This window comes from Echiichthys vipera, assembly GCF_963691815.1.
Source record: "Echiichthys vipera genome assembly, chromosome: 13".
NCBI lineage: Eukaryota > Metazoa > Chordata > Actinopteri > Perciformes > Trachinidae > Echiichthys > Echiichthys vipera.
This window is the reverse complement of record NC_139838.1, coordinates 12,535,082-12,559,023: the sequence shown is the minus strand read 5'-3', so window position 1 is coordinate 12,559,023 and position 23,942 is coordinate 12,535,082. Positions and strand designations below refer to the sequence as shown.

The following is a 23,942-nucleotide window of genomic DNA, read 5'->3' as shown; positions in this document are numbered from 1 at the left end:
GTGACAGGCTTTTAAGCCTTTGTCAGATTAATAGCCACTTTCTCTCTGTGGTCAATAAATGCTTCGGGGAGTCCCCTTAAGGCTGCAGGATAGCTCCCTGTGTGTGTGAGTGCGTGTGCGTGTGTGTGTGCGTGTGCGTGCGTGCGTGTGTGTGCATCTAACAGGCCTCATGGGTCAACCTGTCACCACAAAGATGGCTAAGCAGTTGGTTGGCCAGCGGGAAATCAATGTGATGAAGGCGATGAGGCCACTGTGTGTGTCGGTGTGTGTGTCTTTGTCAGTGTGTTTTTATGTGTACCTGTGGTCATGCATGCATAACCTTTATTTAGATTGAGAAAAATAACCAAATAGTAAAAACTTTGAAAAGTGTCAACGATGAATTTCTCCCATCCAAAATTTCTAGCATCCAAAAACAAAACAATAATATTTAACCACTATATTAAGCCATTATATTTAGTGAAGATGCTCATTAGTCGAGAAAGAGTTGCATCCAGATGCCACAATGTAGAGTTGGGAAGACAGAACGAAGCTAAAGGACTTTTCTGCCGCTCACACCCACAGGACAATCCGTTCCTCGGGCTGCTGAGGGTGGTGGGGGTCAGGGTTTGGGTTTCAAAGCTTGTAGCAGAGTCCTGATGTGATGTGAGTTAGAGATTACAAGACTGGGAAGCACTACAGCCACTCTGCTCAACCCCACCTACCCACCCACCATTGCTCCGGGGAGGGTTGGAGCTCTAGCTCGCATCTCTGCTAGTGAACCCTGGTTGTTTAAACGAGCCCCAGTGGTCCTCATTACCCTTTCCCTGGGCGAACTTACGCACACAGATGCAGGCACACACACTCGTGATCGTGCAGAAGAGTAGAGGAGAAGAAGCACTTGTGCGTACGTAGCTACTGGCTTTGATGAAGTGTAACAGAGCCGGGCGCCAGTTTGTGGTGGTTTTCCCGGACGGCTATCCCGTCCCTTATCGGCCACTTGGCTTAAGGGGTCGTTACCACGGTAATGATGCTTGAACTGCCCAAGGGTAGACACCATCACCCTAGAAAGCCTTTTAAAGTTGATCCTGTGATTTCATATTTCCATTGATAAAAACATAAAAAAAACGGAAGTACAGTTAGTCATGATGCTTTTAGGCACTCCTGTGCTTTTGTAATGCAAGCATCATTACAGTACATTAGCTGTTTCAAGTACTCATATATCACCATATTTAATATTCACCATGTTTTCTATGATATCAATTGGTACACATATGAGTAGGCTTGTGCTGATTGGTGATCGGATCACAAATCAACGATTGAAGGGATGAACGACGATTGTTTTCTCCTATGCTGATATGAAAGTGATTTTATCTCAACTTATTTGTTTTAGAAATTGGGCTAACATTATGCTTCTTTCAGACAATCACTCCTGGAAGCTCTTGAGCAGCCGGGGTAAAGGCTAATGAGCTTCATTATGTTGGCTAATGCAGCAAATGTAAACTGACAAGTTTCCCTGGTGCAGAACCACACTTCCATTTCACCAAGCCTTGCCTACAACATGGCAAATAAACTGTATTTATTACATACACCAAAATCACTTAAGGATGCAGATATCAAGTAACCACGGGACATCACGATTGTATGATGTGAAAATAAGGGATCACCCAGTTATATGCATAGACGCCGTGTACACACAGTCACAACATATAGAAATGTCTCCTGTGGTGGAGACAGAAGACAGGACTTGTTTTGTCTTTAAGCCCATCTTCCTTTCCATTTGTCTGTGTTTTCATTTCACTCATGATCTCCTGCTCTGGCAGATACCACCTATAGAGCTAAAGATAGACCGGACGTTATATTTCCTGAATTGACTCATTGTTTGTGTGTGTGTGTGCTCGTTGATGTGTGTGATAATGAGTGCTGTGTGAAGCATTCAAGTGAAGTTTCGGGAGCTGGATTCTGAGTGAGACAATGATATAAGGCAGCTTTGGTCCTTGAATTTTTGTGGATGTGGAAAGAGCTTTCTAAAGAAACAAGTGATTGAAATGCTTTTCTTGATGCGCCCAAACACAACCTTGATAATATGTTGCATCACATTCTCTTTATGCTTTTAGCGATAACTTGAAACAGCTCGGGTTCAAAGAGGGCAACAACAAATCCTAGTTGGTTCCAAGATATCTATGGCTTGAAGATGTTTTATTTCTCTTTAACTGCAACAGCCCTGAAGGAATGTAATAGCTCTCTGAACAGAGGGCTTTTTCTCTTACTTTGTGGCAAAGGCAGTCCAGTATTCTTGCTCAGTGGTGTGTGGTCTCTCCAAGATGTCACAGACATGGATGACCTTCCGTGGCAGAACCTTGCTTGATCATGACTTGCTTCCCATCAGAAGAGAGTCATCTACTCTCTGGGGAGTCAAACAGAAAGCTATCATGTGTGGCAAAGTTAATCAATGTGACTATTGGCTAGAAATAATCAAGTGATTAATCAGTGTCACATCCAGCTGACGCAGGGAATCTGAAAGAGAGGGAACAGACAGGAGGAATATACTCTAGAGCATGGGTGTCAAAGTCAAGGCCCGCGGGCCAGATTCGGCCCGCCAATGAATTATCTTGGCCCCCGGGATGATATTTGATTAGTATTAGAACCGGCCCGCACGCCACAGCCGCCTGCTGGTGTTTTTCACGCACCAAAACTACATGAACCAGTCCGGCCCTCGGCTTGTAGCAAATTTGTTTTTTTGGCCCTCTGATGTATTTGACTTTGACATCCCTGCTCTAGAGAGAGACAGGGTGGTAGCAACTCTTACTACCCTGATTCTCTCTTGAAAACGCCAGAAAACTCAACAAAAAGGTAATTGTACGATGATTATTTTTGAGCTACAATCCACACAGACACATTAATATACACTGGAGATATAAATTAGATAACAAGCTATTAATACTTGATTTATTCTGAAATACTGTTGTTATTTATTGTTCAGAATTTGCTGGAATTGCTCGCCAGCTCAGGGTTGAACAGGGCAAAGATCTGTTTCGGCACACAGTGTTTCATTCTATTAGACAGTTTGGACTGAAAGTGCACTCTGCAGTGACCAAACCTCTCATCAGCAGAAAGAATAAAAAAGCTAGACTTGCCTTTGCTGAGAGGCATATTGTGTGGACAGAGGATAACTGGTCCAGATTGCACTTCAGTGATGAGAGCAAATTAAGTTTATTTGTGTCTGATGGGAAACATTATGTTTGCCGTAGGATTGGGGAAAGACTGAACTCAAAGTGTGTAAAGTCAGTTAAATTTGCAGGAGGAAGTGTTATGGTCAGGGATTAAAGTTATCAGTCGCTACGACAAATATCCGTCAATTGGACTATGTACTTACAATTATCCTGTGGGCCGTTATTGAAAACATTTATTTCTATGAAAAATATTCTTGCGTTTTTTTCCTGAGGAGTAGCAAGAACAACAGGGAACGTATGACGTACCACCATTATGGAGGCTAAGTTGTGTATTCATCAATCAGACCAACTTTATTAATGAAAAGCTTGTGAACACTGCGGCTCAGCAATAATGCACATGACGTGTTTGTTTTGTCACCATCATTGGCGGGATATTTTCTGCTTATTTGGTAATCGTTTAACAACAGTAGGTCTATTATGCCGCACAACTTGCACAGTTTAGAGACCAACCGAGAAACAGGCTTAAAGCAGACTGACTTGATAACTTCAGAATCAAACTTAAAGCAGACTGACTTGATAACTTCAGAATCAAACTTAAAGCAGACTGACTTGATAACTTTAAAATCAAACTTAAGGCAGACTGACTTGACAACTTCAAAATCAAACTTAAAGCAGACGGACTTGCTGGTTTTACGGTTTAATGAGTGACTTTTAGCTGAGTCTCTCTGCGGTTGCCGTAGTGACTGCAGATGAGGAAAACAGGATTATGTTTTTAAGAGACATACTCCTAGACGGTATGAAAAGGAGATACTCTGAGATATGTTTTACTATACCAGGGGGACAGGTACGTGGCTGGTGGCGCACCAGGTTAATCTCTTGACTTTCATTTCATTTTCCCACAACGGCATTATTACGAATCTCCTAAAAAAAGGTTGGTTTTTTTTCAAAGTAGTGAATAAAATGTCTCATTCTGGCTGCTGTTGTCTGTGGTGACCTTTCCTATCCTTAACAGAAACATTAACCTACTCAGTGCCTGCCCCGAGTCACACATGACCATTGGTCTTCCTTCTCAAACTACATCATAGTTGCATTTTCCTCAGCCCAATTTCAAAAATTTCTAGCAGGAGAAACCCCTGAACCCCCATTTTAAAAGGCTTCTAACTTCCAATGTTGTCAATAGCTAGTGACGCGCCTGTTGCTACGACTTTTTTATGATTTTTTTCAAGATATAGGGAGGAAACTTTCTTTTTGTGGGAATGTGGATTTTTCGGATCAATATGAAAAACATTTTACAAATTGTAATAAGGCAATACCTGAACCTCCTTCTGCAACATGCAATACCTTCACTGCAATTCTCTCCCAATCCCACTGCATATTTCATGCAAGACAATGCCCCCTGTCACACTGCAAAATAAGGTTTAGCAGTTCCTTGAAGCTAAGAATATTTAAACAATGAAATATCTAGGTCCCCACAGAGAATCTCTGGAAAATCCTCGGCAACAAAGTAATCGCTAAGAAATCAACTACAGTTACAGAACTGTGGAAGAGACTGCAAGAAGAATGGACCAAGATCAAACCAGAGCAGTGTGAGAAACTAGTGATGACCTGTGGGCGCAGACGTGCAGAAGTCATTCAAAGCAGGGGCCTCTACACTTCCTAGTCATTTTTGAATCCTATAGCCTTAAGAAAACATTGTTTAAATATTTTCTTCTGACACAATGTTTACTGTTCTCTAACTTTGCTCACTGCTTTTTCTTTTCACAAAATAAAGGTTTTTGAAGTGCCTTGGTTATTTAAACATGTGAGTACAGCAGTGGTGACAGTGGATATTCTATAAAGTTCTGCAAAGTAAAAGAAGGACAGTATTTCAGAATAAATCAAGTATTAATACTTTACTCTAATTTTAATATCCAGTGTATACGAACAAGTGTAAAACCAGGAGCTCTAATCAATATGACATTTCAAAAACAACAGAAGCAGAGAACCCGTTCCTTGCTGTAAGGTGAGGAAGATACGAACTGTAATGTTTATTCTCAGTCTACCTAACACGAGGGTACATACACTCGTCTGTCAGTCACAAGTAATAGATGGATGTTGGAGTGGGAAGAGGCAAAGGCCACAGAATGTAGTGTGACAAGGCAGGTATACTTATTTTCCTGCGCTCTTAGTGTAAATTTCCATGAGATGATGCAATGTGTTGGTGGCAAGTTTAATAGCTTGCATCTCTCCTCATTCCCAGCATCTTCTTTTAAAGAAATAACATATTTGACAGGTTGTAGATGTAGCATTATATGACAGCCACAAACACATATATAAAATTACACACATTGGCACACACCACATCTCTTCCTGGCACTGGTTTGCTATATGAAAATACTGCAGTACGTTTTATGGATGCATTTATATTTGTTGAAAATTGGGTGATAGCAGCATACTTTCACCTTTGACTTCATTGTGTTAACACTAAAGATGATTCACCATCTGTGAAATCTGTAGAATGTGAACTATGAGGCAAAGCTCATTTTGTGGCCAACTATACTTTGAAGCTGAGCATTGTGTCGGAGTTGTCAGCTGTATGGTTTTCTTGCTCATTTATGGGTTATTATATTCCCTCGCTTCTGCTCTTTTGTCCTTCAGGAAAAGAAAAACTTTCTTCACACAAATTCCATCGAAGCGATGTTTCTGTTCAAACTTAAAAGGGTATCAAATGCCTTGCGATAGGCTTTGAGTTCTCTTAAAGGATTAAATATAAAATAGATAGTTTTGCAGTTCACTGTGATATTATTCAATTGGTCTCCCCTTTGATCCAGCCAAAAAAGAAAGACATGCAAGGCTTTGATTTTATTTGTGCAATGTACCAAACTAGTATAATTTATAGACTTCTGACAATCTTCTTCTGCAAAGTTCATCGATCTAGGTTTTGGAAGTAGGATACAGCAAGGCAAGTGGAGTGAATAAGAGATGAGGGGGGAAGAGGATCAGGTGAGCAAAAGGGCAGAGGAAGTGATGAATCCATTCAATGACACCTAACATTTCCATTCCATTCTTTTATTCCAAGGTATGACTGCAGAGGAGTCGGCAGGAGAAATAGAAGAGTGATAGACAGGTGATAGAGTAAAGACGACAAGGAGTGGGTCATGGGGGGGGGGGGGGGGGGTTGGTGGTGGTGGTGGGGGGGGGGTTGGTGGTGGTGGTGGTGGGGGGGGGGTTCAGTAGTCAGTGAGAGACATGAAAGTGAGAAGGAAAAGTACTGGATGCGTAGCAAGCAGTTGCAAGTGGAGTGGCAGATAGTGAGGGTAGAGAGAGTTTGGTCGGTTGGTTAGGGTGTCACATTTATGCCTTGAAGGGACAGCAGTATGATGGCTTTATTTTTGTTTTATGTTTTTTTAAAGAGAAGCCATGAAGGAGAGGATTTCTATTCATTGCCATGAAATGAAGTGTTTACTGCACCACAGGAGCCCAAAGTCTGTATTTTACCTAAATGCTGCGGATCATCTAGGGATATGTGGTCTTGCCAATTGTTACAGTAAAATGCAGGTGTTTCGCAGCAAAAAGAGACAGCGAATGGTTGTCTGATAGTCATATTGCTGTCATAAAAGCGCTTTCACTACAGTTTCAGTGTGTACATCATATATCAGACATGAACTAAATGTAAATACTTAACTACTAATTCTTCACTAAGCACTTTCTGTTTCGTTTCTGTGGACAGAAACTCACCATTTTCTGTCTCAAAGAAATATAAATTACATATGTAATGGAATTAAATAAAATCCTTTATATTGATTATAATAGGCAAAAATAAATGTAGAAAGTGCCAGTGCCATAGCAGCAACTGATACCTGAAGTAGGGTACAAGTGATGTGCTTCAATATCCCTCTAGACCTCTGAATTATGTACAAGTTAAGTATGTTTAAGTATGTGTTGTGACTATATATAGTAAAGCACTAAAATGTCCACCAAAATGTTGATTGTGGATAAATATTTGTTCACTATTTTGTATAAAATTATATAGTGTCAAAGCTAGGCAAGTTTGCTTCCTTCAGTTTCATAAAAGTAAAGCAAGCTGCCAGGGATGGTAACAATTAAACTTTTAAAGAAACATTCATGTTGTTTTAATTGTCTCACAAAATTTTCTTCAGAGAATAAAGTTCCATGCTATGTCTTCATAAGTGATATTATTCACACAGAAAAGCATGCACACTCTCACTAATGAACACGTAAAACACATGCACATGGGTACACAGGCGCACATACTATGCTTCAGTTCGAGTAACGATGCAGAAATCTCTTCTTTTGATGATTCACAGTAGGATCATTAAAAAACAAACACACAGAAAACCCGTAGCTAGCAGAATTACACTCCTTGGGGAAAATGCACAACTCTGGTTTGCCCGGCCTCATGGCTGAAATTAACTCTTTAGCATTGAGCTCCCTTCATGCTGCATAACTGCGTGCTCTCTCGATTAGCCTTGTGACCCCACTGCTCAAAGCTATTTATCCAGGAGCTCATTCTGCACAACACCTTTTTTCTCCTTGGATTAAATTGCCTGGAACATTTTGTAGCGGCACAGAGGATGGGACGAGTGGAGATGCCTCATTTTAAGAAGTGATGAGGCCCTGGCGGTCCTTGAGCCCTGTGAAGGGGAAGATTGTTCTCAATCCGGGCCATATATATGCGTGTTTGTTGTGTGTGGAATCTGTACACAGAGGAGGAGGGAAGAAGGGTTTTTACCATAGGTCTGGGCCATATTCATGTCATGTCTTTGTCCTTGTAACTATAATTTTTTTTTCCAACCACAAGCCATCACAAGATCCTTGCTTAAATACAATTTTGTTGAAATTAGAAACTATATACGATTGAAATAACAGCTTTCAGCAGAAACAGCTTCCTGTTCCAAAACTGTGTATGGAGGAATATGTTTGTGCTCACATGGTGACATTGTGACATTCTGGCCCAGCTTCACTTAACTCCTGTGGCATTTAGACCAACTTTATTGTCAGACGAATTTGCTTCAGCTTGGGCCCTTCATCAAGGTCTCTCTAATACAAAACTACTGCAATAAATCCCTGTCTAATAGAGATATTTATGCAACTTAATAATCATTTTGGAAACTGTAGTTTGTGGTGCTCCTGAAATTTTGTCCATCCTATTTATACATGCAGTACAGTTCAACAGCACCACAAGCAACATCCTCCTAAATGTTCATGCATTTTGATCGACAACTCTCTCAAACAGTTTCAACGAAACTTTATACATTATAACTTCCTTGAAGGTTGGATTTATTGCAGGACCTTTATATTACACTGTATAACTTTTAGCTAGGTGTACCTAATAAACTGGCAAGTGAGAGTAGATTGCCTTTAAAATGCCTTATTTGACAGTTCACAATCAGCAAAGATGTAACAGTAGTGTAGCTTTTGAAACGCATATCTACTCTCATAAAATCCTGTGGTTGGTGTTTTTTTTTCTTTCATACCACAAACAAACTGGACTAGAGTCCAGCAAAGGTTAAGTCTAGCTCCAGATTTGTACAGATAGCTTTCACAGCAGGGTAAACCAACTGTACCAAACAGAGAAGCCAACCAGAATTACTTTGAACTGCACCGAACATCTTTATACCAAAAGACAACATATTTTGGTCAGGCTCAAAAACTGATTGAGTTTCAATACGTATCCCTTGATCTGTTTGTCGGCAGTATCTATCACATTTTCTTGTGTCCATGTCTCTCTCTCCTGTTGTATATTTTACCTCCCTCTGGATGTTATCTGTATCACTATTGTCTGAGTTATCTCTACATTTCAAACCATCCCTTCTTTTTTGCCATCCATAAAACTTATATGGGCTCAAAAGTTACGATTGCAGTATTACAGAATGTTAGTCTCTGCATGTACAGCCTTGCTGAGAGATTCCTCTTTAAACCACACCAGGGGGAAAAGAGTGGGCACAGTCACATTTCTTAATGCCAGATATTAATCCTCTCTACCATAGAAATTAGATTCATTGTGAACGAGGACCACTGTGATTAATGCTTCAAATCATAGTATAACTTCGACCTTACCCCAGAGGCATATTGCAGATGATAATGCACAAGAGGCCCAAAATGTACCCTAAGCAAGAAAACTGTTTTCAGAGTGTTGAATTACAGCAAGCTCAAATGTTCTGGTATCAGACATACATTTAGGTCTAAATTAAGTAGATACATTCTAATGAAAGGCACTTGATCACCTACGACTACATGCCTAATCACTATCATCATGTCTTCAATCAAAAGTCCTGTCGGGTGATGTGGATTTGACTTTTTCAGACAATTTGAAAAGTGCTTTCAATGTGAATTTACAATGACACTTATATCCATGACTCGACCATTTATAGCAGATGGTTACAGTGAGATTTGAAAATGCTCTTCTCTTACAGGGAATAGAAAGAATCCAAAGAATCGGAACACCAATGAGTAAGAATAAATCCCCCCTGAACTCATACATGAACATTAAAACGGAAATAGGGCTGGGTATCAGTACTTGATGCCTGTATGGTATTGACCAAAATAATCCATAACCAATGAGTATTGAAACTTCTTACCATAAGCATTCTTTGATTTAATGCAACGTGTGTTTGGTCCACTACCGCAGGAGCTATCTCCCATACAGTCTGTGGTGTGGTGAAGTCGATCATGCCATATTTGATGGAGTCTGCAGTACAGCGTGCCGAGATGCCACCAAAATGTTCCAAAGTTTGGCTATACTACACACCTGTGGCATCTGATGACAATAAATGCATAAAATGTGGAAGGGTTTTTCCAAATTAGGCACTCTATTGTTATCGGTCTCACTTTAAGGGTACTAGTATTGGTATTGGTACTGAGGGCTATTTCACAAAAGCGGAAGGAAGAAATTCAGGATGACATAGTTTAGTCAGTGAATCCTGGCTTAACTGTGTTTCATGGCCAAGTCAGGCTGAGGAGGTGCGGCTAGCCAGGTGGCAGTCATTCAGATCAATGTTCATTCACAGCTTCCTTCAAAAGACCACAAGCTCGATCACAGACTTAGCAAAAGCTATGGAAGCTTAAGAGGAAGTAAAGAATTTAAAATATAAAAAAAAGGACACACGGCAGCTGTAATAAACGGCAAGAAAAAATGTGGCAGACATTAGCGGATCGACTGTTGCTTAAAAAAGATTGACTAACTATTGCTCTCAGCTGAAACTGTCATAATAACATATAATCAATCAAGGATCTAATTTTCATTTACATAAAATAACAGTTGTACATTTTGCCTTAAAATTAAGCAGAAGATAATATGTTACACAGTAATTTATTATTACACTATGCCTACGGTTCCAGTTAAGAACCATGGTTAGTAAATATTTATTTTTAGGCTACTTGTGCATTCAGTCAGACTGCTTTTGCTAAACTTTTTCCTAACAGCGGTTGTGTATACTGTACGCATAACTGTAATGTAATATTCAGTTACTTTTTTCTCTCCCAAGTTGCCAGCAGACAAGCGATCCCAGCAAAATAAGAGGACAGAAAGCTTTGAGCCCTCCACCTGTTGGGTTATGATTTTTACAGTACAATATATGGTTAGTGGGTTTTTTTTGTGTTTTATAAAAAATAAACAAGTGGCTTTATATGTTGCCATTATAACTGTCTCAAAGAACAATATGAACATCAGTCATAGATTAATGCAGAGGCTCACCTAGGTTGCCCCACTTGAGCAATGTGTAACCTATATGTGCTATTTTAAAGCAAGCTAAAAAAAATAAGGGAAAGGCCATACATAAGAAAATAGAATAACTAACATAAGTGAAATAAAAATAGCGTGACTACTGGCTGGCCATAATAAATGTCTATGGTAATTTTGCTGCTGCTTTCATGAAACCGAGTCAAGGCTAAATTCAACCAGGATAAGTGGAACATCCTGGCTTAATTTGCTATCTAGGTTTTGTGAAACAGCCCTCTGGTATGGACATTTTTTAAACAATACCCAGCCCCGTACATAAATCAACAACACCAAAAATGCAATACATGATTTAGTTTGGGGTCGTGGAAGATGCTGCAGCGCTTGTGAGATGTATCAGTTTATAATGGCCACATTTTACATCAGCATGAAAATGACTAGTGTGTTACAAGTAAGCTGGAAGTCAAGTCGCTGAATGAGCTAGTGATTGTTAATGATTCAAGAAACAGCTGACTTATGCCACTTTATTTTGACTTCTGAGCTCCACTTTTGCAAAAGGACGGCATACACTTTCTCATAGATGCTAATCAGAAACTGTAAGAAATATAAAATATGTCACTGAGCAGTTATTTCACATGGATAATTAAGTTGGCTTTGCAGATTCTTACTAGCAGTCTGAAAAGATATACTGCTGGTCTTCTTCTCCAATATAACCTCCTTTCATTGTTCTGCTCAAGCCATCAAGGCCACTCTTTACGGGCAAGAGTGGGTAATGCGTCGGTGGATGTGAGCACTCTTGGATGAGCAAGCATATGCCTTTTACGTGAGCATGAGCTTATGGTTGTGAATTTGTGTGAATGGGCACAAAGAGTGTATTGATTTGTGTTGGTTGGAAGAACATATTGTTCCACAGGCATCGCCTAGTAAATTACAGACATTGAGAGAATATACACATGCTAGTAGTTCCATTATGGAAGGCAATAGTGCTCAAGTGAAGGACGACTATGTACAAAGCCAAGTACAAAATGATCTGGAACAAAACAGAACATACTGTAACTAAATAATCCAGAGTAAACTTTGGCAGATGTTAACAGAACAAACAGTGCATTAGGAGCTGAAGTTTCAGAATATACCAAAGCATAATAATTACATGAAATAGAGAAAGACACAAAGAGAACATTCATTCATAAAAACACAGCAACATTAATGATACCACAGCAATAAAAGTGTTTCAAGTTTTTTAACTAGCAACTCAGTCTCCCAGTTCCCAGCTGAAAGGAGAGGTTAACCATGGCGAAATCTAGGACTCTTATTTCGGGTTATCATTGCCTGGCCAATGCATGTCTGCGAAAGACTCTGTTTGTGTGGGAGCCCAAGAGTTGGGGTGCATGGCCCTAAAGATTGCCTCCTTGTCCTGCTCTGCTGAATTTTTCCTTCAGCGCCCGAGTATCAAATCTTCTGCTTCATCTACTAAGTCTAGACCCTTCTCATGCCACTCTCTTTTATGATTCATGAAAGACTTTAGAGTCTGCCCTGGGTTTCTTTAGACTGGAGGTACCCATGCAAATGCACTTTATGTATGTTTGTGTGTGTGTGTGTGTGTGTGTATGCTTATGAAAGCTTGCATTTGCACAAATTTACCATGACAGTCAGGACACAGTTTTTTTTTTTGTTGTTTGCCAGACAGAGGACTCAATGGCATGCATGAACGAACATACATGGCCAACACTAATATTATGTGCATATGCAGATACTGTATTGTGGACTCATACAAAGTTGATAAATACATGGTGAAATGCCTATTTTTGACGCAGACAAATCTGAAAACATAATTAATATTGTAAATGAAAGAAAGACAAAGACATAAAAAGGATAGGAGTGTTTTAACATAAACAAAAGAAGAGCAAATGCTTTAATTAAACATTAATCAAGAAATCATTCATCACAGCAAACAAAGTTAAACATATAAAAGCAATAGAACAAATGCAGTAAGCAAAGACAAAAGACAGGCAGAATGAAATAATACTTGTCATAGCGACAGCTCTGCCCTTCACCACAGTTGAGAGCAAGTCCAGCCAACTCCATTCAGACGCAGGATTGGTCACCAAGTGTGGACACTGATTCATAATTCACCTCCCTCCCTCTGTCCGCCCCTCTGCGTCCACCCCAACAAAAAAAAAACCTCATCCCTGCCGTTCCTTCACAGCGTCAGCATGACGGTGTTGCTATGGCAACAGCACACCACTGCAGAGGCAAATGTGAGCAGTAATCGATGTGGCTGTGACATGTACATACATATCACTGCTGTCATGTGAAAAACCTCACTGTTTAAATGCCAAGTTGAGTTTGATAGATATTTTTAGGTGATATGTTTGGCAGATGTGTATCAGAGGGAGAGAGGCAGGAAAGAAGATGAAGGCTGGGGATTAAATGTAACAAAGATTGCAGGCTGTACTGTCCCTGTCAGTTCAGCTTAGCTCTTTTGTCTTTTATTTGTGTTAAGGATTAGAAGCTTCTCTTTGGGTGATAACATTCTTCCAACCTTGAGCTTAATGAACATTCCAGAAACCAATGATGAACCAAAAAAGCGAGTTAAATTACATTGCTGTTCTATCTCCCTCCAAAACTGAATTTTTGGACATTCAAACAATGAAAAACACTTTTTTAACACCATTTGCTTATTTTTAGCCATGCAAGCAGCATGTCTCTAGGGATGGTAATGTTGGATGGTTGGATGTTGGATCTAAATTAATATAGGATAGCTTGCACCATCATGTTAAGAGTTTTTAGTCAAAAGTGTCTTAACAATTAATGGATGGGTCTCCATAAAATGTGATGCTGAGGTGGTGCAGCCAAAGGATGTATCCTAAGGACTGTGGTGATCCCTGGCTCCTTTCCTGTAGCATTACCATGAGATTTACATTTGTGCTTTTAAATAAAATGTCTCGCAAATGATCGAATGGATTGTTGTGAAATGTAACATAATGTATATTTATGTTATCCTCAGGTTCAATTGGAATAACTTCTGTGACCCCTTTTCCATGTAGCCCGATCATCAGGGCAAAAGTTGAATTTGTTCACTATTTTGGTTTATGACCAAATACCTGAAAAAACATAATTGGAATTGAAAATGCAATCAGCTTCAGCTTCAGTTGTACTTGTGTTTAGTGCTTAAATGCTGGCATGCTTAAAGGCTGAACTAAGATGGTGAGCATGGCACAACAGTGTACTTGTCAAACATCAGCATGTTGGCATTGCCATTGTGATCATGTTAGCATGCTGACATTAGCATTTAGCTCAAGCCATCACTGTGCCATCAAGTACAGCCTCACAAGGCCGCTAGCATGACTGTATAATCTTGGTAGACCCTGTTTATATTTGGTTTTAAAATGCCTCTTGGGCAATCAGACCACAACTGGACAGCACTTAATACTAGTTTTATCGACCACAAAGACACACTGTGATCCGATCACTCAAACCACTTGCTGAGGTTGTCTGGGATGTATTTGACCACATATTGTATTGTCATAACAGGATAAAAGGTCACCAGTGCAGGACGTGGTGGGTGTTTTGTAACTGCTCTGCTCCTGACTTGCCCAGTTTATGGTGAGTTGGAACTGTTACGTGACTGTATTGCTCTATAGAAAATTGATGAGTTTGGATTCTGTTGAAATCTTAATACAAGTGGTCAACTGGAAATGCATTATAGACACAGGTGTGAACAGCAATGTTTCTTGGCTGTCCACACACTTTTTAAAACCAAGGGTTAACAGGCCTTTAGTCTTGTTTAATGGTATCTGCTATTGATTCCGCTCTCTTGTCTGCTGGAGTTTCACTATTGGACTAGTCGACATTGAAGACAGTTCCCTGCTGGATTGACGGACAATAAACTTTCTAAATTGGGACTAAATGTTTTCAACTGTGGTATCTTTGAACATTGTGTGGTAGACTGAGTCAGAGATAGGAAGTGCACCAACATTGTCTTTACGACTAGTTCACTAAGGGTTCAAGCTTATCTCATATTGATCCATTTAACATGCTTCTAGATGTGCTGTAAACACAGCTACACTAGCTAATTGCAAACACACTATACAGAGGTTCCTTCACTAACATGCTAAACCATGTGTGTAATTATGTGTAATTGATCAGGCCAATGCAGCACAGTAAGGTTTGCTTGCACTGCGTTGAAAGAATTGTTCTAGCCATCCCTGCATTGATTGCTCTTTGATTCCGTAGCTTTGTTCGGAGTCCTCTGGACTATAAATCCATCGAAATTCTCATCTTGTTAGGGAACTGAGAAAAAGAGAGGCTGAAGTAGAAGACAGAGGGTGAGGGGGTGGAGGGCAGAATGATAAACCGAATGAGTATGCGGTGTGGGAGTTGGAAGATATGAAAATATCTAATAAGAGAAAGAAAAACGGGGAAAAAAGGGCAATTTGAGATTGAGAATAAAAGTGAAATGAAACAAAACCAATTTGGCAGTTTGGAAGTATACCAGGGTTTGTGTTGATCTGTGTGTATGTTGTGTGTGGGTGTGAAACATACCAGTCAGCCTGTGGGGCTGAGAAAACTATATTCCCAATCCATTTTAAAGGAACACAAATGACCTCAAGGCCCTAATAGTCAGGCAGACGCTGTCCTGCACCAACCTGATTCAACTTCTCTCTTCATATCTGCTGCTTCTGCTGAGAGAGAAAGTGAGAGAGAGTGAGGGAGATGGAAAGAGAGAGAAAAATAGAGTGGATCTGTCTGTCCAGTAGCTTATAAAAAGTCCATTATGGTGCGCTTCTATCAGTTTGGGCTCTCCCAGGTGGACCCTGGAGTAAATGGACAGCACCAGAGAGCTATAAGCTCAGATTTGATATACGGCTGAGAAATAGCTCTGTGTGTGTTTGTGAGTGTATGATTGTGTGTGTTTAGTGCGAGTGTGCACTCAATGATATACGCTACACTAAAAGAGCTGACAGTAGTCAACAGTGAACATTTCCATGCTACTGTTTTTGTGCATGCCATTTACTTAACACAGCTGTTTTACCATATTACCATCAAGAACCCCCCCCCCACACACACACACACACACACACACACAGACATGGACACACATACACATACATACAGTCTTCCCAGCAGGCTTAAATCCCGGCTCAGTCTGACAAAGGAGCCTGTGGCTCTAACTGGCTCTGCTCCAATCCCCTTCCCCAGCCTGCTGCTTTGTATGGGCTCAAAACCGCTTTACTGCATGACGTTTATTTATCAGCCATATTTACTTTCTATTGTGTAGAGTGTGTGTGTCTCAGTGTGTGTGCCACATCAAGGTACTATATTTGAGCCTTGGTGTCACTGCTAATGTGTGTATTCAGATGTTCAATTTTCTGTTTTCACGCTCGTGTGTGGTCATGATGGGTATCCCACCGATCTTTGCATTGAGTCAAGGAAGCTGACAAAAGCCACTGCCTGCTGAGTGATAGTGCTCAGCAGGCTGTGAACGGAACTTTGTCCTTCTACATGCTACTTAATCAACTGCTTGTTTTTTCAGAAAGTAAGCGGTGTATGAGACTGAGAACTGTTGCTTTATTCTTAGCAGTTGGGTTCCAACAACAAAGCAAACAAATCAAGTGGTTTTCCTTAAATAACCAGTATAGCTATTCTGTGGAATTGTTATACCTTTTCTGTGATGCACAAGGACATATTCAACCAGTTGAGCAGTTAGACAAGCATTGTGATGACTTTTTACTTGCTTTTTTTTTTGATGGACTTGTCAGTAGGTTGTGTTTGTTTGATGTCATTTTGGCAATAGGGAATGAGATCAAAGACATTTAAAAAAAATGTCATAGTGCACATAAAGTGATAATCTATCATACGATATTACCTGGCTTTGCTGACATTATGTTACACAGGCAGTAATCAACATCAAAACCACAAAACAATTAGATGTGCTGTAGGGCTGCCCCCAAATAGTTGACCAAGCACTGGTCGACCAAAAAATTCTCAGCAGACTAAAATTCCATTGGTCGATTGGTCGCAGGAAAAAAAAAAAAACATTTCGAGCTGTGTCTTGTCAAAATTAAGTGAAAATCTATGTGACCAGCAGCTAGTATTGGACCTGCTTTCGTGTTAAAAAAACATTATTTTCAACATACTGTCTGTCTGAATATACTTGTATTCACCATCTGTCTGAAATGCTCAGTTCTTTAAGCCTCCCTTATTCCCGATCGGTCAGTGTTGGTTGATAAAAGCATTTTTTTAATCTTTTCCCCACATATTTCTGTTCTTTCAACAAAAAGTGTTCTTGTTAAATGTGCCTGATTAAGACAGCAGATATAGAACTAAATGCCCTTGCAGCTTACAAAATATATCGATGATGATGCATCATTTTATATTTGTCATGCACTACACTGCAACTATAGCACAGGTGATCTCTTCATTTGTCAGGGCAAGATTCTAAAACCGGTTCATACTTCAGTGACACTTCTGTCAGATGAGGCTAGAGCCTCAGAACTACTACAAGTAGCATCAAGTTTCCACCTCTGCTCCCAACCAATCTCAGGATTATCGAGCCTGTTCACGATTTGAAGTGATACTGCCAGCTAAAGATGGAAAATACGATTCCCCTGGAGATAAAGAAACAGCTGCAATGAGTGGAAAAAAGTAGGGATGAGAGAGGGCAAGAAGATGTGATGAAGTGTGCGATGATGTGTCCATTAAAGTGTGGTCTAGAACATTAAACAATATAGTGGGGTTTTGAAAGGTCAGTACTCTCAAGGGTTTATCCATATTGATCTTTACGTTTGATTGTGCTGGACTCCGCACCAGTGTCTATCTAAATCCTCTCTTGTGCTATAGACCTAGTAGAGAGAGAGAGAGAGAGAGAGAGAGAGAGAGAGATAGTCCTCACTGGCCATTTTATGTGATACATTACTTCTCTGTCCTGCTTCACTGACCTCTGTGTCTCAGAATCTCAGAATATACACCCACACATGGCTTAATTTGTGCCCGATTCTGCAAGAAAATGATTCAGAAACTCCCAGATCAGAACCTGCACTTCCCTTGTCACTCTCAAAATGAATCAATACATCTCTGAAATGTTTAAAAGTGAAATTCAGAAACTTTTTTATCTTGTTAAAGTTTCCTGGATCCTTTCAGTCGTCTGTCAGACCTTAAACCTACCAAACTCTCTTTATTTTTCACTGGTAACATTAGAAACACGTCTTGCTATGAACATGGGCTGCATTCCTAGGTTTGTGGCCCCTGTTAGCAGCCATGAAGAATTTAAAAAGTATGAGGTGAACTTGGAATTGACATTTGGCTAAGCTGTGTCTTTATGCTGTGTTCAGACTACTGATGACAAAGCTACAAAATGGCCAAGTGTGGCCAGCTACATTGTTTCTCCACTAGCATAGCATCAGCTAACTAACAGTACCACAGTTAGCCATTGTGCATTTAAAAATTAACATTACACCGGTACTCCATACTAGCGTCCACCCTCTGCTAAGCTGCATTTACTTACTACTACTACTAAATTACAATTTTCTTAGTGTTGGGTGAGGTTAAATAGAAATTACATTTCTTCACTTTTTTTAAGTGAGAATTGAATGATTTCCAGAAAATGGTGAAACAATTACATGATTTGTTGATGCTTCATCGCATCGAGGCCAGCTCAACTTTGATCAGTTGCATGTCAGGTCGTCATGCAGCATCACTTTCTGTCTTCACGTCACCAACTTATATTGAAAATTGCTTATATTCTGTTGCTTTATCAATGGTCGTCTGAAACATTAACAGCATTAGTCACTGATGCTATGGATATCAAGTTTTTCCATTCCAGCACAGTAGCTACATATGCAGATTACAAAGGTAATTATGCCAATTTCTGAAATATCACAACTGTCACAGATGTCCACAGATTGTATCAGCTGTAGCAAGCTAACATTTGTCAATGCTAATGCTAGCATTTTTTAACTGCATGAGTTGTTAGGAAGTTCCATCTCATTTTAATGCTTCAAGGCGATCCAGGCAGTGCATGTTCCAGTTCTGAACAGAAATGTTCCAGTCCTTAACAGTTATCTTTAAAAAAAAAAAATGCTATATACGCCATGGCTTTGGAAGCACCGCTAGGTTACGAATGTAGGTAGCTAGTTAGCTGGGAATAACTTTGTTGTCAGCTTTTTTTGGGGGGGGGGCTTTTCAAAGGCTAAAAGAAAGACACCACCCTCCAAACTTTTGGTTAGGGTGAGGCAGGTTTCACTATAGCTCGATGCACACAGCTTCAGCGTGAGGACAACTTTCAAAGCTCGACAGGCCTATTTAAGGTTGCTTAGCAATGATTGGGTGATGGCTCTTCATAAGAGGGTTTAGCAATCAACAATTCAATTGGAGGGATAGGATTATTAAGGAGCTCATTTTTGGCTGAATGAATGTTGATTTGTAAGGGAAATTAGTTGTGTTACTGTGGAGGAGATAATAAACATGAGTGAGCTATCAAATATGCATGCCACAAATATCTGGGAGTTAAACCTGCAGCCCAGTGGGTGTTTGTACTGTGCACTGACCTGAGTACGGCAAAACTGGTAAATCAAGATTTGCCGGCATGTGCAAGTTTACTCTCAATTTATCACATTAAATGATGACAATATTATGTATTTTTTAGGGCAATGAGGCAAAAAAAAAATCTTTGTCTTCTAAAATAATTTTAGAGTGATGTTGCATCATTTGCTAATTTCGACTTGTCTTAAAACAAAAATATGCTAGTTACCCACACACACATGCACACAATGGTAATTTATTTTACCCATGAGTGTAGCCAGCAGCATATATTATCTAGACAGCACACACAATAAAATATTACATTTCCTCTGTAGAAATTACCACAAAATATTTTACTTTGGCTTTTAAACACAAGTTGGGAGGGAGGAAATGGGAGGGAGAGAGCATGGATGAAAGCGAGAGAGGATTAAAAAAAAGTATTTTTTTTCCTTACAAAGAGTTGTTTCTGTAAAAGGCCAAATTAAAGGGCTGGACGCAATGGCCGTTTAAACAATAATGACAGACCCTCAGCATGATTTCCAGGCATTAATGTTTTTCTTGTTTCTATTGCGACGCAGAGGAGGATGTGCTGTGCTGTGCTGTGTTGGCATGTTTTTGTGGCCTTCCTTAGGTCAACTCCTTGATAGAAGTTAATCTAAGGAAATTTCAGTGACAAACACTTTTACATTCTGTTATCTAATACACACACACACACACACACATTCACATTCCATGTGGATAATGTACCCTAGATACACCGTATGTCTCAGCTTCTTTGCATAAATGCAACCACTGCAAAATATCCCATGGGCAGGAAATACCCAAGTGAAGAAGGTCTGCTAAATCAAAGATTGTTTCCCCTGCTGAGGGAGTTGATTAAGTCTTGAGTTGCTGAAACTAAGCCTACAAATCCATTTGCACAGATCAGAACAGACTGCGCTCTGTATGTTTGCAACAATTGAGATAAAACCGACTTAGATGTGTTGCATGATTTTGCTTTCTACATACTTTTTCCTTAGGCAATTGTTCTGTTTCTAAATGTTTTCAAAATGAATACAAGGTGCACCACTGATACATGATCCAGGTTTCTTCTTCAGTTTAGCTGCACGGTTTTATAGATTTTAACAGTTTCATAACCAAACCAAACTGTTTGTCTTCCTTCCTTCGCCTACTTACTTCATGTTGCATTTCAATTTGTATATTTTTATTGACAGTTTTGCCTCTAAGCTAATGAGACAGAATAATTTTCCTGAGATTAAACAGCAGACTTAACATTCTGTTATCATTTTTTCCCGCACAATGGCCCTCATTTATCAAACGAACGTACGGCAGAAAAACGTGCGTACGACCATTTCCTGGCAAACGTCGGCATTTATCAATTTGGATGTGAGCGGGAGCTACGATCAAATCTCACGTCTGGTCTGAGATCGTGTACGCACATTTGAGCCTGTGTATTTGCGGTGCAGCACAGCAAAATCTTGCTGAAAATAATGAACAAACCTCAGCTGTCCTTAAGCATAAGCAGTCACATATTAAGAACAGATCAAAACGGATTCTTAAAACAAATTTAAAAAAATAGAAATTGCGGTTGGAGCAATTGATTGTACTCATTTGCGTCTAAAGGCACCATCCATGAATGATTACGCATTCATCAATTGCAATAACTACCACTCGATAAATGTACAGGTGATTTGTGATGCCAAGCTATCGCTTTAAAACGTGGTGGCCGGGGGGGGGGGGGGGGGGGGGGCACACGATTCTTTTAAATATCAAAACAGCTCGGCTCCAGCCCCCCGCGACCCCAACATTGAATAAATGAATGAATGTGCTGGCGCACGGCTGCAGCAAGACGCACTGCAGAGCCAAAGTCATCTCCTCGGTAAGTGGCTACCCTCGATAAATTGAATTAAATCAAACAAGGTATCAGATGATTAACATCTTGGTATGGTTCTTCTAGATGACAAAGGTTATCCTCTAACGGTATACCTAATAACCCCGCTGGCAAACCCCACTACAGAGCAAGAGTGCCGGTGTTGTGCCGTATTCAGCACCCCTGCCGTGAAATGCACCCCCTCGCATTATAGGTGATATTCTGGATCAGAAGGCTGTTGTTTCCACCTATAGGATTAGTTTATATACAGGTAACCCACAACGGCCAGAACATTGGTTTCTTACAGTCTTTATACTATTTTAAAGAGTTTAAAGTCACAAACTTGTATAATAGCGAACACAAAACAACACCTTTTTGTATGTTCTGTAGAAATATACTGCAGCCATAATTACAAAATGAATTAAATGGATATTTTGAGCAAGTTGAATGTATTTGACTTAGCGTTTCCTAAATATAATCCCAGCTTTTCTTGCAATTCATAGGTTAAAAAGTGTGTGCTTTTAATTGGATTACCTGTATATAAGATACTCCTATAGGTGGAAACAACAGCCTTCTGATCCGGAATATCATCTATAATGAGGGGGTGCATTTCACGGCAGGGGTGCTGAGTACGACACAACACCTGTCCAACAGTGCGCACAGGCGCACTCGGGTCACAGTGGAGCGCTATTTCGGGTTCACTGCCTCCGTTATTCTTTTCCATACAGCGTTTTTATGGGCCCCTTTTATTCCACTCTTAATACTGCCAAAAAGCACATCTTTATTTTGCTCCATCTCGGATGTCAGGATGCCGATCTGTCTGTCGGAAAAGTTTCTTTTCGTACCAGTGTTTCTTCTCTCCATGTTTGACCTCAGTGGGCGAGGCCTCCGAACCAGGAATATTTAAGGGCGTAACATGTTAATGACGATCGAATTCGGCCGCCGCATTTATCAAGGCCCGCTCATTCATGCGCTGAGATTGGTCAGATACGAATGTTTCATAAATCACACTTGGGTCCTTTCCTACGACCAATTCTGCGCTCAGATCTGCCCCCGTTTTCACGCAAGATTGATAAATGAGGCCCAATGTGTGCTCAAATGTATCAGCTTTATATATATATTCTGCTTCAAGTGGAATGTAGGGGTATGTATTTTAATTTTGCCAGAGTCGTGTTTTGGCTGTGCTTTTTTCTTTTTTACTTCTCTGAATGTACAAAGGGGATCTGGATGAGCACTTAGTTCTGCCATGCCACAAATGCATGTAAACACACTAGACACCATCATATTTATAATCTTTCACATTTGCCTTCATACTGAATTTCAAATGTTGAACTGTGTAATTCAATTTGTACATCTCTTACGTGAAAAGATTATTTAAAATGAAATATCTTTCTATTTCAGACCCATATGAGGATGATGATCTGAAGGTGAAGACCCAGAGACCTCGATCAGCTGACCAGCCAGGTGTGTTTCAGGCACAAACTGGTGAGTAATTGGGTGTGTGCATGAGTTCACAGACTGGAACAAAAGTAGCCAACTTGACCTTTACAGGTTGTATGTGCATCTAGAAATAAAGAAATAATATTAAACATTTACTTTTTGAGGCTTTGCTGAACTCTGGGGCAGCTGCAATACACTAGTTGGCCATCCACATGTATAAATGTGACATGTGTGTGTGTGTCTGTGTGTGTGTGTGACACAAACACATAATTGATAGGATTGGAAGAAAAAGGAAATAATTCATGACATGATAAGGATATCACATGTATATATGCAGAGGAAGCTGAATCATACATACATGACATTACATATTGGCTGCTTCAATCACACCAGAATAGGTCATGTACTAATGTGTGCACACACACTCACATTTCCATACACATTGCACTGGAGGACGGAGTCCCTGCAAGGGAAACCCCTGGCACTGTCTTGTCCTTGTCCTTTGCCCCTCCCCTCCTGCTTCTACCCCATTCTTCCACTCCCCCAGGCACATGTGATGAGCTTCAGCCCTGACTCACGGCACGCTAATGAAGATGTAATGCGATTAACGGACATGCAATTAATTTGATTTCCTTCTTTGCCATGTGATGACGCCTCCATCAAAGGACACAGCGCTCATCAACAATTTAGAAAGAGATGACTTAACACTCCGCATTCACTTTCAAGGGCGGAACTTGGAGGAAACAATGGGACTCGACACAGCTGCCTGGAGAACTCACAATCACCCACTTTTCCACTATGTCAACATCTAAAGCCATCCTTTTTTTGTCCCAAAGCCCCTTTAGCTTTGAGATCATATGTGTTACCATAATTTCATGCATATTAATATTGTTGAATCTCTCGCCGAATCATCATCCTTATGAATATTCAATCACAGTTATTTTAATATTAAGGGGCTTAAATCAATCAAGCACATATGCAAATTTATGTTAACCATACTTGGATAGTATGCAGGCATTCCATACAATGGGTATTGATATAACATCACAAGCCGAGTCAAAATGATACACTATGAAAATCTACAATAAGCAAAGCTCTTGTATCAAACAAATGATGATCTTCGGCTTTCTTAACTCCTATCCAGTGGGGAAAAAAAGACAAAAATGTTCCTATAATTACAGGAAGTCTCTTTGGTTATTGTAACCACAAAGCCCTCTAATCATCTGTCAGACAGGCTTTTCTCTTGACAGTTGTATGGATTACGTTTTCATTTTTGTGCTGT

At 40.0% G+C, this 23,942-nt stretch overlaps 1 protein-coding gene across 1 annotated transcript in view; it reads left to right on the top strand.

The window, feature by feature from the left end:
• Nucleotides 1-23,942, top strand: part of adgrb2 (adhesion G protein-coupled receptor B2) — a gene marked incomplete at both ends in the record, with an annotated part of 161,663 nt that overhangs the window by 23,593 nt on the left and 114,128 nt on the right. Inside the window, one exon of the mRNA XM_083925470.1 lies at nt 22,622-22,705. Within this exon, the coding sequence (XP_083781596.1) occupies nt 22,622-22,705 (84 nt within the window). The remainder of the gene's footprint in view (nt 1-22,621; nt 22,706-23,942) is intronic.